The sequence below is a fragment of the Podarcis liolepis genome (assembly GCF_965112155.1).
Source record: "Podarcis liolepis genome assembly, chromosome: 3".
Classification (NCBI taxonomy): domain Eukaryota; kingdom Metazoa; phylum Chordata; class Lepidosauria; order Squamata; family Lacertidae; genus Podarcis; species Podarcis liolepis.
Window position 1 is genome coordinate 59,778,436 of NC_139557.1, and position 19,653 is coordinate 59,798,088.

The window sequence follows — 19,653 nt, forward strand, 5'->3', positions numbered from 1 at the left end:
GTTATGATAGGAATATATGTGGTCACAAAATAATGGCAGAATCATTTGCCTGAAATTATCTCCCTTGGAGGTGTATCTAGCATAAACTTTTCATCTGTTGGTGAAGATAGCCAGGCCTTTGGGGATGGTGACAAAGACCACTTACCATATTCAAATAGCAGTGGCAGTTGCAGCTCAGAGTGGTTCCTTCAAATTTAATTTTTTTTTGGCAGGCAGTCGATGCCTGGGGAGGGGGGGTGATGATCTGGTGGCAGACCTTATAAGGCCAGTCTTCTGCTGGGTCCACCAGTGGGGCATAAAAGCTTGAAGCAGTCATTCCACTATCCTATATATGCTATAGCTCTGGCTCGTGGTCAATGGGCAGCGCATGAGTGTGGCCTTGCTGTGGACCATCTCATTCTCCATATTCAGGGCCAGGAAGAGTTTGTCTGCAGACAGATTGGGCCGGCCTGAAGGTTTGGCCTTCCTCATAGCAGTTTTCAACTTTTGGGGGAAAACAGTATTGGGTTGGATCCTTAGTCTAAATCTTGGGGGCGGGGTGTAAATTCAGGGTAACCTGGTAAAGGAGTCCAGAGGTTGGGTTCTGACTGAAAACCCCAGAGAGGGGCAAGTGAATTGGCTGTGCAAATAACAAAGTAAGTCAAAGCGGTTGTGATTCTTTTTATATTTGATGGGTGAAATAAAACTAAGTCAGAGTATACATTTATTTCAGTGACTCTGCTCTGAATATGACTAACATTGGGTGTTACCCAACATGTTTTATTTTGTAACCTGAGCTGACTTTATTTTTGGCAATGGAAATCCGTATCATAACCTAAAACATACTCACCAGTGCAGCACCCCAAGAGCACCACTTCATTTTTGTATCCATGAGTACATTTGTTTATAACCTTTATCTATCATGCTTACTGCAAAAAAACCCTGACCACTTTCAAAATTAGGGTTATTTAAGAATTAATGAAATCACAATGATGTTAAAATGAAAGCCAAAGCTTAGTCCAACAACACAGATAAGCTCAAAATAGCCAGCTGTCGCAGTGCTGTCAGGCAAGGAGTGTCCAGAGTGAGAAATTAACTCTTTATTGTGACATTTACAAGTTAGGGAAAGGCATGTCCACCAGTCCTGCGTCTCTCAGCTACTCCTAGATGTGCATCCCATGAGGCAGTTGCTGCAACAGAGAGGCCCTGCTCCCTACCTCAGCTTGTGTCTCCCCTATCCCAGCTGCACACATATAACCTACATGTAACCTTTTGTTCCTCCTACTTCAGTCTTCTTCTGGTCCTGGGAGACAGTGGAGCTGGAGAGGTGGGGGCAGGAGGAGAAGGTATGGAAGCCCTTGACTCTACACCAGCCTGACCTCTCTCTCCCTCCTCCAGCACCTGTTCTTCACTCTCCAATCCTACAGCTTCTCCTGCCTCTCCCGGCTGCAGCAGGCTTCCCCCAGATCACGGACCCCATCTTGCAAATCAGTCTCCAACCCCACTTCTCCCATTGCCCACTCATCAGTATCCAACCAGCACACTCCTCAGTGTCCAACCAGTCCCTAACACCAACAAACAGTTCAACCAAATCATAAGGACACAACTTCTCAGCAGTCATATTTAAAGCTTTTTGATGCAACAACGACAAAAATGCCATTCTTGAGTCAGATGTCAGTCATCACAATAGAAATGTGGCAGAACTAAAATGAGAAGCTCTTCTACTTCAGTAGAGTATTTTTACTTTTTCACAAGGCTTCATTATTCCATATTTAACATTCATTTTATATAAGGCACATTAGGAACAATACACCATTAAAAAAACTTTGTCAGAGTATGTGGCAATGCTGCTACTAACATGAGTTTGACCAAACTGCAGGAGCCAGTGGAAGACTGGGAGTAAGTACCATCGAATTCAGTAGGACTGATCACTGAGTTGGATTGCACCAAAAATGTCATCTATGCATTTTCAATGACATGACTGAGGTTTCAGAATGAACATTGGTTGGACTAAGGCTAATCTATCACAATAAATAAAGGGGTTGGGTGACTCCAGTACAGCTTGTTGCTGCAACTTCATGAAATATAGGTATGAAAAAATTAAGTCTCAAGTTGTTAGAAGCTATACATAATTCCTACATACATATTACTCATATTACAGATATGTAAGTAGCTATTCAATTGTATTTCTCTGTGTGACGCTGTTCTGCAAGCTAAATTACACAAACGGCTCCTAGCTAATGGATTTATTTTGAGCTAGAAGAGCAGGTGGGAGCAATACACAATGAGATTTCCTGCTTCATTGGCTAGCGGTATGTAGATTAATGATTCATTTCAGCACAATATGAATAATATTAGTGTAGTGAATTACCCTTTGTAATAGGATACAGTTTCCTGTGTCTTATGAGCCATTTGTTAGTGGGTATTGCAAGTTATGGAAGTGTGCTTCACAGTGTGTGCTGTACAGATTGAGGCAATTACCAGTGGAAATGGAATCTTGTGTCTTATCATGTGGACCATACTGTCTAATACAGGAAAATTCCTGGAAATATTTAGAGGGGTTCTTTGGTAACTCAGTTCTACAAGCTATGCTGCCCCACAGGCCCCAGGACAGAAAATGGAATTTATAAAAGCTAAAACACTGTAACAATTAAAAATTCTAACAAATAAAATGTGTGTGTGCAGCTGTAAATAATTGCTTAGCTATTCTCAGCCGCTAAACACTTGAAAAGGACTTTTCTTTTTTTAAAAAAATACTTCCACAGTTCATAGAGACATATTTTCACATATGATTTACATTAATTATAAATGATGAATTAAAAAGGTTTTGGAAGTTGACTTGGACTTCTGAACAAGTGTGTTGATCACAACACATGTCTGCAGCATAAATCTGTTTACAAAATATATAAATACTCTAATAAACATCCTTTTGCATTTTGCATAGAACTCTGCCTCTATCAATTTTAGCTTTCTCTTCTATTGTAGTTTCACCCTCCATTCTTTCTCCTGTTTTAAATGATTCATTCTTATGATTGTTCCAAAATTGCCAGTTAAAACAGAATTTGTGGCATTGTCCATATTGGATCAGCCTATGTCTTACATATTTCATGAAGACATAATATACAGTTTATTTCTATCTATTTAACAAAATTTATAGACTGCTTAATTTATTTATTTTTAAAAACCCACCTCTAACTGGCTTACAAAAGATGGACAGAGGTCAGTGTAATAACAAAAAAATGTTTCAACATGACCAAATAGCCAAAAAAGCCCAAATGCTGTTGACTTCACATGTAAGAAAAGATTAATACAAATTAATAATCAATTTTTGTAACAATGGTCAATGCAAGGGTTTCATGAACCTCCCAATATGCACAAAAATGTAAGGTGTGAACTACTGGTAATTGTGCATGGATTCAGTTCACAGGAAAAGCTGTGAGCTTCAGCATTTACTTTAGTTTGAGGATGATATCCTTGAGTGAGTGATCTGAATGTTCATTTTGTGTGTGTGGTTCATTTCACATATCTTCAGCAAATGAACACTTACATTTTCCCTCAATCTCAGGGGGAATAGTAACCAAACCTAGAAGCAGCTGTTGAGATTATTGAAAATGACTTTCTGTGTGATATCAAGAGGGCACTTGGAACTGATCCTAGAGGTGGCAATGTGACATGTCTAGTATGTCACATAATGTGCTCCTCCCCTTTCTGGGTGTGGCTACTTCCATAGCTTTGTTGTTGTTTAGTCATTTAGTCGTGTCCGACTCTTCGTGACCCCATGGACCAGAGCACGCCAGGGACTCCTGTCTTCTACTGCCTCCCGCAGTTTGGTCAAACTCTTGCTGGTAGCTTCGAGAACACTGTCCAACCATCTTGTCCTCTGTCGTCCCCTTCTCCCTGTGCCCTCCATCTTTCCCAACATCAGGGTCTTTTCCAGGGAGTCTTCTCTTCTCATGAGGTAGCCAAAGTATTGGAGCCACAGCTTCATGATCTGTCCTTCCAGTGAACACTCAGGGCTGATTTCCTTAAGAATGGATCGGTTTGATCTTACTTTCCATAGCTTAGTGGGAACTAACTGGGACATTGGTCTTGCCAGTATAGGAAGTCTTCACTTTTATGCAGATCTGTTGATCTATTGTTTGCCAAAAAATACAAACTTTGGTAGTTATCCAGATTCCTGCTGCTTCCTGGTATTATGGCACACCAGTTACAAGATTTTCTCAAACCAAGAGTCGCCTTCCCAAACCCATAGGATACTCCATTATCTCAGAACTGGGCCTGCACCTTCCATAAGCCTGAAGCATTTCTAAGAGAGAGACTGCAGGTATTCCTTTCGCACCATGAGTGTGTGTGTGCATGCGCGTGCGCATGCGCGCCAATTTAAGATAACACTTCATGCACTTTAAGAAGTGGACTGTAATCCATAGAAACTAGTGCAACCCTGTTCTCTCATTATCTTTAACTAATATGCTTAGGCTGTGTTCCATAAACCAGTTACTTGAGAGCAGTCCTATGCAAACAAGCTGCCATTATGCTGCCATTGCTTCCTTATCTTACTATCTCATTCAAGTCATCATCAATAGGTCAGTTAGATTGCATGTTGTATATTGCGGATCTGGTGCAAGATTTGAACCCAATATTTGATTAGATTTACAGCTCAAAGCTGCAGTGTCTTTTTAAAATGTCAAGTGTTCCTTGTTTCTACTGGTTTCTGTAGTCTTTGTTTCTTACAATATGGGCCTGCTCTCTCGTGGGGATTTTGGAAAGGCAGCGAAAATGTCCATTCTCCCATGCCAGGACTCTGACTGCTTATCTAGTCCTCAAGGATTGTTTCTCTCCCCACCCCTTTCCATTGTTGCTTTTCATGAAGCCACTCTCTGACAGTTAAGCTGTGGGATGGACACTGCAATATCTAGGGTATTCCTCAACTTTCTCAGATGTCAATAACTTGGCATAATTTCAACAAAGAACTTGTGGATTTTTTCCGCAATTAAAGGCTGAAGTGGAGAGAATAGTCTATTGTCTATTCTATGCTTCAAAATGAGTTTGGTGTGCTATATTAATAATTACTGGTAGTACTTCACATTAAAATAAAAACCAGTCTCAAAAGAGTTTTGATTAGCCTGGAATTTTGATTCTTTTCTGGGCTCTTTTTTAAAACACTCTTACTACATTTTTCATCATTGGCTTAGCTAAAAGAAAGTGCTAAAAGTTTCAGATCTGCAGTGAGCAGAAAAATTAAATGTAGATCTTACTATCCTGCTGCAAGAGACACAATACACATAATATCTAAGCACTCCAGTCCAGCATGTTAATGGAATGAAACTTAATGCTAGTATTCTGTGCATACTTGGAAACCAGTTCAAACACCACACCGCCCCCAAAAGATGTGGGGAAGCCTTGTACACACTATTCCCAGGCTAGATCTTTGCATCCAGAAAGTAGGTCTGAATACAGAGTTCAAGATACTGGATCAGGAGTCAACAGATTGCTAGCAACAGATTTAGCCAAGTAGAAGCTATTATTTGAACCACACCTGCCTTCATTTGGAACTAATATGGCAACCATTCTTGTTATAACATTTGAAATGTGCTGCATTCCACTCTTCTAAATGTCGGGGGGTGGTGGATAAGTTTTCTTTTAATAGATAAAACCAGATGGCTTTGAGTGCATGGTAGAAAGTATTTCTCTTCATGAAATAGCTGTACAAGTGTGATTCAACAAATTTTTCACAAACCACTAATACTTACACAATATCCTTATTGTTCCTTACCGTTGCCTCATCAGATTTCTCTGACATAAATTTCTTTTATTATTTTTAGAACAGTTTAATTGAACTAAATGAAAAATAAAAATAAAAGCTATACTCTATCATTATATAAGTTAACAATTATATATACTTATCTAATATATACATATAACCTACTATATTTTGTATAAATGTGTTCCAAATATCATTATACTTATCTATGCAAAGTTACGTCTATAAGCAATCCGTTCATAAGTTAAAATAAAAAAATCCTTCCAGTAGCACCTTAAAGACCAACTAAGTTAGTTCTTGGTATGAGCTTTCATGTGCATGCGCACTTCTTCCGATACACTGAAACAGAAGTATGACTATGGCAGACCAACACGGCTACCTATCTGTAACGTTCATAAGTTGCAAGTGTAGTCATCTCTTCAATCCATTGATTAAATAGAACCATGCACTTATATTTCCAGTGCATCAGTATTAGTCTTTTGGCCATAGTAAGGGCATGAAGAATCCACTTACGGTGTCCAATTGTCAAATTCCATATTGTAAGTATGTAGTTCAAAATATTTTCCTCTGAAAATTGTAACCCACCCCCCAGACACTGAAATAAATTTCTACCTAGCCTTATGTAGAATACTCATATGCCCAATAAGGCAATATAGTGATAAGTCCATACAGATCTGCTTGGAAGGTAATTCCAGACCATTGGTGACACAAGTAAAGCAGGTCTGATCCACATCCCTAGCTGCCAAATGGCATTCTGAGGGAGATGCTAGAAGCAGGAATGTTTGGAAGCCTATATATGGGAGACTAAAACCCCTCAATTCACCCAGGACCAAAGGTGGTTAGAGTTTCAAATGTAAGCACTGGCACATAGAATTGAGGCCTGAAGTGAACCATGTAATGCAGAACAGATAGGCCCAAAGCTATAGAGTCTGGAGGTGAAATTTGGAGCAATATTTTTTAAATGCTTTCAATGGCATGTATCACAGAGCAAAACACCATGTTCTTTTGAAATGAAGATGTGTTAATTCTGAGCAAACATAAATGAACCGAAGCTGCAGATAATCCAAGTAAATGGTGAGTGATGGTCAGCTTTCAACCAGAAACTGTCAAAGATGTTGTCTGGAGAAAGGTCACAGAGCTCAGGTCCTGTTCTGAAAGCCCTGAGCATGTGGAGAATGTATTTCTGCCACATGGAATATCCACAATTGAACAATCCCTTTGGGATTAGACACCAGTTTCAAAAGAGTTGTCCCTGAGCATGTGCAGAATGTATTTCCTCAATACTGAATAAACCACAGGTAGTACCAGTACACATGGGATTAAGCGCCGGAGCTTTGAGATAACAATTTATGTATTTCAGATAGGTGTCAGATACTTCACACAGCACACAATTATTTTATGGCATTCACTGTTGCAAGATGTACTGAGGGCCATTAAACATCAGTGATTTTAAAAGAAAATCATACAAATTTCACTGAGTTACTTTCATCCCCTGGCTGTGGGCTACCTGAAGACTTCTGGCTGGCCACAGAAAAACGTAGGATGCTAGGCTTAGTGAGCCTTTGGTCTGCTCCAAAGTGCTTTTCTTATGTCCTTACATTGACAGAGTGCTGCTATGTGATAGAAACAGGAAAGAATTTCCAGGGGTCAATCAACCTAGCTGAAAGTTGCCTCAGAATTGCAAATATGTTTGCTTGGTTAACACTTTGAACATGACCTTCAAGATGAAGACAACTTAAGGTTTAAGAATGAATCACATCCTTCATTAGAAGATCATTCACTGAAGAGAGTTGTGTCAAGAAAAAACTGTGGCTCAGATTTTCATTCAAAAAAGAACAACCCATTGTTTCCAATTGCCTGCCTTGGTGATTTCAATCATGCTCCTATTCAATTTCCCTCTCTTAACTCATGTGATAGCAAGTCAAAGGAAACACCACATTTCCTGGGAGCAATGCTAAATTCACGCTAGCCTGCCACCTTTTGCGAACATTTTAAACTCAGAGCACTGAATATATCCCAACTTTTAGAATGGTTGATTTGAGTGCTTCACAGTTCTCTCTCTTTTTCTCATCTAAGTACTATGTGACCCAATAATCTCTATGGCTGGAGTAATATAAATGCAATTGGACATCTTTAGAACAACTGAGCCATTTATTCCTTGCCCTCCATCCCCAAAAACTGGCAGCTGAAAATTGAATATGGCTCCCCACAATAATAAGTCAGAGAGGAGCTCTTGTAAAATGCAGTCGTTTCCCAAGGTATTCAAACAGGAAAAGAACCTTAAATTACCAAGCACTCCAAACAGACCAATTCTGTTTCAAACAGCTTCATTTTGTGAAAGGGTAAAATATACTCTAGCCGTATTTAAGTTGCACTACATTGTTTGCTATAAATGACATCCATTCATCTGATTCAGTGTGGCTATAACTACTGACTTGAGTTCACTCTGTCATTTAGTGGGGAAATGAAGAGAGTAGAGGGTTTGTGTTGGAAATGTCAGGAAGGGGAGCGAGCGAGAGCTGAAAGACTAAGGAGCAGCAATGACAACAGCATAACTACTTTTTGTGACATACCTTGTTTCTGCCATTGTGTCCTTGAGGAAGTGTATAATGATTATAGCTAAGTTCCTGTGAGCAACTGTCACCCAAGATGACCATCAGTATTTCCTCCCTATAATATTCAGCAGGTTTGAGCAGTCAGGTTCCAGTGTCTTGAGTCATGCTCGCGAAAACGGTAATGGCCCTTCTGAACCAGGGGCTGGGAGACCAGGGTTCAAATCCCCACTCAGCCATGAAGCTTACTGAATCACATTGGGCTGGTCACTCCTCGAGTGTGATGTTGGCTTCCTCCCTTATTATCTGGAACCACTGTGTGCCTGTAGCTACCTGCATGTTGTGAAGGAGAAAGAACTTTGCTATTACATTAGATAATGGTTATAATGGTTGTCTGTATTACACTTGGGTGATGTATTTCTGTTGCAGAAAGGGACAGGGAAAGGAAGGATAAAAAGCCAGGTATGGGACACAAAGAGCTGTCAGGTAATGATCAGAGGTGAGTGTGGGACAATGGGTTTGATAGGACTAGGGTGATGTGAGTGAATAGAAGCAACCTAATTGGCTAGGAATCGCTTAGTCCAAGGGAATAGTGGCAGCCTGATGGAACTTCATTTTGGCCTGACACAGCCAAGTAAGATGTTTCAGTATACTTTATGAATAGGATGTCAGTATCCTATCTGGGACAGGGCTTCTAGTCTTCAAGAAAGTGAGTAGAACAAGTTCTATAGCAGGGTTTCCCCCAGATGTTGCTGGATTACAACTCCCATCACCATTTGACATGCTGTCTGGGCTGATGAGAGTTAGAGTCCCAACAACATCTGGAGGACACCATGTAGCCTAACCCTGTTCTATAGGGGTGCAGGTCCTCCTACCGTAGTGCTCCAAAGATGGAAAAAATGGATTTCCAAGCAATTCACAATTGGGAATCTCTCATAGACTAATATAGGTCCATTAATTTCAATGACTCTTAAGTTAGTTGGATACAGCCCTCTGTATTCTAGTAGCTGGGATATAAAAAGCTGGGAGGACAATATCCCACTTGGTTTCCTGGAAATATTTGGCTGGTCACTATTTGAAATACGACAAGATTGGTCTTTGGTCTGATCCCAAAGGACTCTTCTTATGCTGTACCAGTTTGTTGTGATGACAGTTAACTACCCTCTTTTCTAGCAGGCTTAGCCAGACAGACATAGATTCCACTCTGTTTGCTGCTAGGTGCTTGCAAATCACAGTTAAAGGACACGGATGGTCAATAAGGGGAAATGCTCCATGACACAGCTTTATGCAGCACTAAACAGTACAATGCTCACTCTGGATAATTTAGAGAGTGAGACAGTCACCCCGGAACCTTTCTTGAGCACAGCATTAAAAACACAACAAAATATAAATGTTAGCTGACACTAAATTCATTTTTAGAAAGCTCTCAGAATTCTCTGCTGGGAAACCCCTGAAGTACTTAGTTACAGTAGCAAAGTATTAGTGTGAAATCTCCATTTTTCTCCTTTATACATTTTAATGCCAACACTGGAAAAGCTGCCAAGCTACCATGAAAAAAAACCTGAAACAGCTCTAATTATTTCATCTGTTCCACTCTGTAATTATAATATTCACAAACTTCAGTTGGTGTGAATTGGCAGAGTTCCAGTGAAAACCCAAGCTTTCACCAACTAATGATATGGAACATTGTCTTCTAGTTTCGTACTATAAAATTTTCTTTGTCATTCTTCATACTTCTTGCTATAACTCCAGAACTGAAAACACTAAGATTTCTGTTTACACCTTGCATTTCTTAAGAACCCCAGAAATGGAAATGATGATTTGCTGTGGTTCTCCATTATCTTCAGGAGAGTCTATATTGTAACTGGAAAAATACATGCAGCTGCTTATCTTCAGAAAAACTATGCAGATACATAATAGTGTTTGGAGTTTGGATTTGATATCCCACTTTATCACTACCCTAAGGAGTCTCAAAGCAGCGAACAATCCCCTTTCCCTTCCTCCCCCACAACAAACACTCTGCAAGGTGAGTGAGGCTGAGAGACTTCAGAGAAGTGTGACTAGTCCAAGGTCACCCAGCAGCTACATGTCGAGGAGCGGGGAAGCAAACCCGGTTCATCAGATTACGAGTCCACCGCTCTTAACCACTAGACTACACCACAGAACACCACACTACACCACACCACTACATCACACTACACCACAGAAGTGTTTCTTCTGTGTGATAAATATTGATTTATATATTATACAACAGTGTTGGAGAGGCTATTTAGAATGAAGCCCTATTACCTTTCAATGTATGCTAATACTTTCCTTTATATAATGGATGGATTTCCAGTATATAAAATGTTGTTCAGAGGGCAATACCGATACCCCAGTCATCCAACTGCCCATCTTTGTGATATATTTTGACTAAGAGTTTGCTACATTCTAAATGTGAGTTAGTATCTACGAAATCCTTTTAATTATTCTTACTGAGATGTATACTCGTATCCACCTGTTTCATTTTTATCTGGGTTGTAATAAAATCTGATTTACAAAAAGATAAATTATTAGCATATTCAAAGCTTATTCAAATATAATTGTGTCTTGTGTATCAGTCTTGGTAAGTAGGTTAGTTGAAAATAAATCCTTTGTAAATTAGTTGGAAAGGCAGGTGAAAGAGCAAATCATAATGAGTGTTGATTAAATGTTCATAATCTGCTTATATGAGAGCAGTACTCATAAGCTGCAGGTAGAAATCACCAGCTGAATGTTCAGGGTGGTGTTTCTCGGATGAAGAAAGATTAAAATGGGTTTCCAGATGGGATTGGAACACCAACTGGGGACTGGAAAATATATGGAGGATGGTGTAGCTCAGTGGTAGCAATTTTGTGAGGTTACTGAAATTGTATTACTGTATTTACTAAATTTGTATAATGGTGTGTGTGTGCCATGTCTTGTGATTGATTATGTGGAGTAGGGCTTACCTAGTTGCCAGCCCCATATTTTATTCAAGTTGACACCCTTGTGGGTACAGCACATCACATTACATTGTGATGGTTCTAGAACCTGAATCAGTGTTCATCTTTGCTGTGCTCTCCCTCTTTCATAGCCCCTTGACCCAAGCTCCTTTCATATTAGATGTAGGAACTGCTAGGAGCTTAGTGGTAGAGCTTGAGCTTGAGGTACAGCCCTTTCACGCTACTTTATATGCTAGGCATCTATCCCAAAGTGAGCAACAGCAGAGCAACCATAGAACAACAATAGAGTGCAGTAGTGCAGGAGGTTTAACACAGAGCAAATGTTCAGCTTCACTTCTCATGTATGGGATGCTGCTGTAAACAGGGTAGATGCTATTGTTTTCTCTGCAGACTTTGCTAAAGCCAAGCTATAATATCAAACTTCTTTAGAATCAGCATTGCTTGCTGGTAAATGAGCAAAAGAAAAATATACTTCAACCAGTTATTCTGATATATATTTTTTCTTTCTCACATTCTCCCAGGTGTTCCAAATTGCTTATATCATTTTAAAAGCAGCTAATTCACCACGACCTGGAAACTGGGTTTTGGAACGTTCACTAGATGGTGTCAACTATGAGCCCTGGCAGTACTACGCTATCACAGACACAGAATGTCTGACTCACTACAACATTCTTCCCCGCACTGGACCTCCATCGTATATAAAAGATGATGAAGTTATATGCACGTCATATTACTCCAGGATTCATCCGCTGGAGAATGGGGAGGTAAGATGGGGGAGTACTGTAGATGTCAATATGGTGGCAACCACACTGCCCTCCAAATATTCATATTTCCCCATTAATTAATGTTTATGCATGCATAAGATCAGGAGTTTTCAAACATAGCCATGGTGTACAGAAGAAAGTATATTCAGATATCTCTAAAATCTTATATCCCGTAACAGTGGCTATGCTTAAGCTTTGCAACATCATTTACAGGCTGTGAAGTTAGAGAGCCCTCTTTATTTGATTCTTGAGTAGAAGCATTTGCTCAAGGTGCTGGAGCAGAGCAAAAGGTGTTAAGCAGCAAAGTAGCATCGCACTCTCTTCCAGTGTCATGCCTTGGCTTGGTTCTCCAGAGTTCCCCCTTGTGAGCCCTACGTGTGCATCGCATGTGGCCAGAGGGATATAGCCTTATGCCATATGGCCGAAGTTATGACCTCCCTCTGTGGTGTTTATGCAATTGTGTGTTGTGATTTAGTGCTGAGCTACACCCTAGCCTTTGGTCTCTCGTGGTGAAATAAACGGGGGACTGTTTTGGTTCAGTTTCCCTTTCCAAAACAATGGACAACCAGAAATTGAGCTATTCCTTGATATTCCAACTACCCCAATAGGTATTACTGAAAAATAACATGCCAAAATGTTTTATATTACATTTCTTGCAAAAAAAAGTGTTTGGTAGGCTAAATTGCATGCAAAAAATATGTATATTAGGAGAAACGTACACAAAAATTCTGGGCAAGCAACTGCACATCTCACAAAATTGGCTGTCACAAATTTGTGAAAACCAGACAACAAATATGTGATTTTCACTTGATCATTCACATCTGGTATCTAAAGCAACAAATCAAGGATAAACTTAGCTCTCAGTTCAGCATGCAGAGGGCAATATAATACAGAGTGGTGGCATATCCAGTGTTCCACTGGCATAGCACAGCTTTTGTCAAATTCTGTAGCCTCTCAGCTGATGGACCTTCTCTATAATATTGGGCCCTAAGAGAGTGATCAAATGGCAAATGTTCCATTCCTAGTTTGCATTTTTGGATATGTCCAAAGGAATTTTGGATGTGTCATTTCTGACTCATATGGTACATTGTGCACAAATCAGTGATGGATAGGTAGGTAATATGTTTTGTGAGGAAGTGACTCATAAAGAGCTTCCTGGTTTTCAAATTATAATGAAAAGACTGAAATGAATGTATAAAATCAGATTTATATTTAAAAACATAAATGCCAAACAATATGCTTTTTTTAAAAAAAGGAATGTGAATTTCCATGTCATACCACAAAACTTGGGTTTTTCCAAGAATATTTTGGCATAAATTTCAGGTTGCGTTGTTGGGTTTTATGATGGTTTAAAATTGAAAATTACTATACTCCACAGGGTTCTAAGGAGTTTGCTGTTCTTTATCTATGCTACGATGCTAGGCTAACAATATTGATAATATGAAAAGAGCCATAATTGTGTGAGCTTTCCTTTCAGCACTAATTAAGACTATGTGGTGTAAACGTGCAGCTGCCTTTACACTACCTTTCCTCCTCATTTAATAAAATTTCAACCTTTTCAAAAGCTTTACAAAGCTGGCATCATCACGTTTGATTCCTGCGATTTTCATTAATCTGAAAACTAAAAATTAATGGTAACCATGGTGATTTTTGCTTCATTTCACTTGCATTGAAGCCACTGTTATTTGCATTTAATTTTGTTCTTTATAAAAAGCAGTTGGTTTCTTCTTTTTAAGGATTAGAACTTAGTGCCTATGTTTTTATTAATCTTGTTATGTAAAATTATTCTAGGGACATTAACTCTTACTCTTAGTAATATCTTTTATTTTTCCTGCGGAAGATACAGGGCTTTTGTTTAACTTGATCTTCATTTAGGCTGAACTTTCTAACAACCCCATGCATTGCATTCTTCATTTTTATGATCCTTTTCAGTCTAATCAGTGAAATCAGAAATCAGCTCTGAAGAGCAGAGGTTTGTCACGAATTACTTTCATATCTGATGGAGGATGAAATCTAATTTGCTTTAGGTTCTTCCCCCACCCCCCACCCCCCGATGTCTGGTTCACTCATCCTCATGTCTGTTCCTCCACGTGTATCCATATGTACACTCTGCAGTTCTGAGCAGGGTTTCTATCTACCTGTCACACCCTGTTACCCATAGAGCAATACATTTAGTAGCTTAACTAAGAATTTTTCTGTTTTCCATCATATTGCAATTCATTATGCTTTCTATCATTTCAATGTTAGTGTTTTAATGACTTTTAATGACATGCAGGTTTCAGTCGGGATACTGTAGTGCTTTGCAAATAAAGCAACAATAGCACAAGAGGGCAGTGACCCATCCAAAAGTGTGTTTTGATTACTAATGCCATGCATTCCTTAAGAAGCCACCAGAATATGTAGCTTTGTATATGGTTTTCAGACTACTTTATTAACTCAAGAGGGCATATAGCAGTGCACATGGAAACTATAAAACAGATACAGTCGTACCTTGGATCTTAAATGGCTTGGCTCCCGAACAAATCAGCTCTCGAACGATCGAAACCCAGAAGTGAGTGTTCTGGTTTTCAAATGATTTTCAGAAGCCGAATGTCCAGTGTGGCTCCCACAACTTCTGATTGGCTGCAGGATGCTCCTGCAGCCAATTGGAAGCTGCGCCTTTGTTTTTGAACAGTTCCAGGAGTCAAACGGCCTCCCAGAATGCATTTTGTTCAATAACCAAGGTACCGCTGTATGTGCACCAAGCTACACAGCCACATCTCAGACAAGGAGCATACACAGGGGGCTTACAACATTCTCTCCTATATCCCTAGGTCCAGCATTTTCACAAGAACTGCACAGCACATGCACCTTCATCACCCCATACCTCTGTAAATCCCAGGTCCTGTTTATCTTATACTAATCTTTGGGGTCACTCATACTGCAGGAATATCCCTCAATTATCACTCATATCCATGAATATTCCTCAATTATCCCCATTTGAAATTTTACAGCTGAATATGTGGCTACACTCAGTTTGAAAGCCTTGTACCTTAGGGAATGCAAGGTGAATGTTACTTCAGTGGTGTGTGATGTCTCCTTCACACCTATAAACCAACACTTAATGACGTGTTCAAGAAACCAGATGGTCAAGATCCATCCATCTCCAGCCATAGTCCAGCATACCAATCAGAATCCATGGGTGCTGACAGTTCTTGGGCATCTTTTCCACCTAGGCATTAACACATACCTGATTAGCTTCACCAAGATGGCTGCATTAAGTGTCCTAAGACCAAAGCTTGGGACCTGATACTGCTCAACACTGCATTCATGCATTTCTTCTCTGCTGCAGTTGGGGATGGTCAGATGTCGTAAATGTGAATCTGAAAGAGTCACATTTGTTTGGGGGATTTTTAATTCCAAAATAATATTAAGTTAGCTGTGCTTTACTTTTAAGTTACATCTTCTAGTCTATTGCTCATCCCTCCCCATCTTCATTGGTAGCTGACTCATGCATGACTTTTTGTTGTCTATAAATTTGAGTCCTATATGTATAGGTCTACATGGTGACTATTCCTAGGAACAAAAACAGTTTGCAAATTAATCATGCCAGTGAATTGCTAACACCCTGAAATCCATGATTAGAGGTTCTGGATACAACTCAGCCGCTGAATGGTAGAGGTAATGGTCATAATAAGATCCATTTTTAGTGTTCATAAGCACATATCTTTTATTATCTGAGAGTGACTGGTGAACTTTGTAATGTGAAGCTATATTATACAACCTACCCTATGAACTATTTCCTGATTTCTTTAGTTTTAAAACTACCTTAAAGGGGGACATCAGAAGGCACCTGCACATTTTCTTTAATCAAACTGCATTTGATTGCTGGTAAGATTATAGGTAAAAGCACACTCCCCATGGAGAGATGGAGAGTATTAATGCAGTATTGATTCTTCATAAGTACAGCAGTGCAGTAAAAGGAGTTTTAAAAGGAGCTATTAGTTATGAGAAAGCAGGAGTCAGGCAAGAACACAGCATCCTGGAGACAGATATAGGCATGGGTGTTGGATATGGATTCTATACTCAAAGGTGTGTATTGTTTGTAAATCAATGCCATTTAGTATTTTTAAGACTGTGTGTGTGTGTGTGTGTGTGTGTGTGTGTGTGTAGTGACAGAGATAAAATATTTTATACTGCCCTTCATCTGAAGGTCACATAAGAATACAAAGTGAGAACACAAAATACCTAATCATCATCATCTTCATCATAAACAAACCACAAACACATTTGAAAGTCCATAGAATGTTTATTCAAACAGAGGCCTGGTTATATGGTTAGATAGTTACATGGCTACATTTATAGTTCTTTTTCATTTGTGAGAGGAATACAGGACCATCACTCAGTGGATTTAGTATCTGTCTGCATAAGGTTCTAGAAACTAAGTAACATTTGTTGCTGCAAATTATTCTAACAGAGACTGGAGTATGAAACAAAGGTATATTGTATGCAGAACTGTGGCATAAATATGGATCCTGCTCTGGATTTCTTCTTTTAGACAATGTGTTATCCCAAACTGTTTCACAGGGAAGTTAGGAAACACAGTTAATGCTCAAAAGAGGTCAATAAAAATGTAGTTTCTCACTATTGTTTATTTCCGCCAGGAGTTTTGCTATTATTTATCAGTTCAGTGGCATAAAAGTCCTGGCACGATGGAGAATATCCCTATATACTTAGTTCAAATAAACTAAAGAAATGTCAGGAGACACAGCATGATATTTCTGTGTGCTTTGCTCATGGAAAAGCACAGTTAGAAACAGAATTTAGTAACAACCTTGAGAAAAACATGGTTTTATTGGGCTTCAAGTGTTGTTATTTGTATGTCCTGGACAAATTCATCGAAATAAGATTAAAATTCAGCATCTTACCATTCTGATGTGAAATATGGTAGTTTTTCGAGTGCTTCCTCCATACTCTCAAATCTAGGTCCCTCCTGATATAGCACAAAGATAAGGGCTAGCGGATAACTTCCTGTCCCTATAAAACTGATTTAACAAATGCGTCAGTCTTTGTTTAATTTGGCTAGCCAAACGGAAGCTTAAAAACACACATTTAGAGACTGAAGGGAATCTAGAAATCCATAAACAACTCAAAAGGGGGAAAAATCGAATACAAAGAATCACGCCAACAAAATTTAGCCACAGTTACAGATTGTATAGGGAAAAGCCTCAGACAGAAGCAGTGACACTGTAGCTGTGCTACTGCTTTCATCTACCATGTGCTCATCTGCTAACACCTGGATCCATTTTTAAGGGCCCCCCCCCTTTGAAATGGAGGTCTTGACTCCTTTTGAAAAACTCCTTTTTTCTATGTAACTCATTCCTGAGCTACACTAATGTCAGGCCAATAATGTCAGGAGTGCTGAACTCTGGTACTTCTCAATGCCTCTCTTAGATCTCCTTCATTCTTTTGCTGCTTGAATAGGTGTTCAGGGCAAACTGATTGGCTGATAGAGGAAAGCATGGAGAGAAGGAGAAAAGGACTTACAAATGAACTGTAAATCCAATTCTCCCCACAGCCTGATTTAATCCTTTCACACTGGGAGTTTCAGAGTGTCAACACCATAGGGTCAAAGGGTCGACATGTCTACAAGTACTCAAAACTGAAACATATTCAACTCAGCGTGGTTTGAAAAATCGCTGTGACATCGTGCTGCCCAGTAAAATTGGTTGAATATAGCAAATGTAATTCCTGCCCAAAAAAAGGAAGCCAACATCTACCAAAGTGTTCTACACTCCTCACCATCTCTGTATGCATGTATATGAAATAAACCCAGTGGCCCTTCCATTCTAATCAATGTACAGTTGTACCTCGGGTTAAGAACTTAATTCATTCTGGAGGTCCGTTCTTAACCTGAAACTGTTCTTAACCTGAGGTACCACTTTAGCTAATGGGGCCTCCCACTGCCACACCACCGCTGCACGATTTCTGTTCTCCATCCTGAAGCAAAGTTCTTAACCTGAGGTACTATTTCTGGATTATCGGAGTCTGTAACCTGAAGCGTCTGTAACCTGAGGTACCACTGTACTCTTTTTTTTTTTTAATACTCATATTTCATGCTGCTTTTTCATGATTGCTAATCTTCTCAATGCAGGTTCCAGTACACTAAAGAAGGGAGAAGGTTTGACATGGTGTGTCTCTGGTCAACCTGTTGTTGTTTTTCACTTGTACATATACAGGAGAGAGAGAACAGATGATCAGCTGTCTGTTGTGTGTAGGCACTGCTACTTCAGACGGCTCTAAGCTACTGCTAAGCTACAAGCTCAGCAAGGCTGATAAACAATTGATTTTTAGAAGTTTTAATTTGCTAGAAGCCACCCAGAGTGGCTGGGGCAACCCAGTCAGATGGGCAGCATATACCGTATTTTTTGCTCTATAAGACTCACTTTTTCCCTCCCAAAAAGTAAGGGGAAATGTGCGAATGCAGGCTGCACAGCTATCCCAGAAGCCAGAACAGCAAGAGGGATCGCTGCGCAGCAATCTTTCTTGCTGTTCTGGCTTCTGAGATTCAGAATATTATTTTTTCTTGTTTTCCTCCTCCAAAAACTAGCTGCGTCTTATGGTCTGGTGCGTCTTATAGAGCGCAAAATACGGTAAATGATAAAAGTTGCTGTTGTTGCTGCTGTTGCTAGATGCCACAAGTGGGTTCCAGCTCCACGTTGGCATGGATTCTGTGTTTGAACAATCTGCTTCTTAATAAAGGCTGGGCATTTCTCAAACTGCCCATTCCTGATCACCTCACTATGTATTTAACTATGCTGGCTTGCTTGGTGGCTTGCCTGCCTACCTGCTCATACCCTTCTTGCTTCTCTACTTACTGGCTTAACTGCTTGCCTATTCAACGATTGCTTAGCCTCTGGGCCACATTGGTCCTATATAGCACAAGCTACACCAACAGTTTTAAATTGCATTTTTATCCTTGCACAATTGGAACTTGAGTAGGATAGATTCATTTCAGGAGCAGTTCCCCAACGAACAGATCATGTGCACCCCAAGGAGTAGACTAAATGTGATAGGGTAGCAGCAAGAGTGGGGGAGCAGTGAAACAGCTGCGATTTTCTCCTCATGCAGCAGTACACTCGGTGTTTGTTCACCTTACTAAAGAATAAATGTGGTTCAAAGTGGCACACAGACAACACGATTAGCAATCACATTTTAAAACTTAATACCGGGCATGTGTGTGTGTAGTTGTTATCAAGGTCACAGCAGGTAGAGAAAGGAGGTTTAAGCTTTTATTCCCCAGCAGGATTCTCCAAGAAATTCTGCCTCCATCCCATGTAGCAATTAATTTTAGGGAAAAAGCTCACATAGGCACTGATGGGAGCTATCCCCCACTTAATGCTAAAGGCCCAAGGGGGGCAATTTCATGCAGCTGGGAGGAGGCTTGAATTGACCCATGTGTTGTGATCCAGACAGCAATCAGGGCCCTCCTGCTTGATATATAATTTTAAACCATATAACATGTGATTGCTAATCACATCATTAATGTGTAGTTTGCCCACAATTAATGTGTAGTTGGTCTTTAACAGCAGAGGTGTTAGGGCTGCAGTCCTAAGCACAATTTCTAGGGCACAAGCCACATTTAAATCAGTAGG

The 19,653-nt window shown here is 39.8% G+C and overlaps 1 protein-coding gene across 13 annotated transcripts in view; it reads left to right on the forward strand.

The window, feature by feature from the left end:
* Positions 1-19,653, forward strand: part of LAMA2 (laminin subunit alpha 2) — a 365,130-nt gene that overhangs the window by 102,846 nt on the left and 242,631 nt on the right. For all 13 annotated transcript variants that reach the window (XM_083498017.1, XM_083498006.1, XM_083498008.1 and 10 more), the window contains exon 4: positions 11,777-12,019. In XM_083498017.1, coding sequence (XP_083354143.1) covers positions 11,777-12,019 — 243 coding nt within the window. The remainder of the gene's footprint in view (positions 1-11,776; positions 12,020-19,653) is intronic.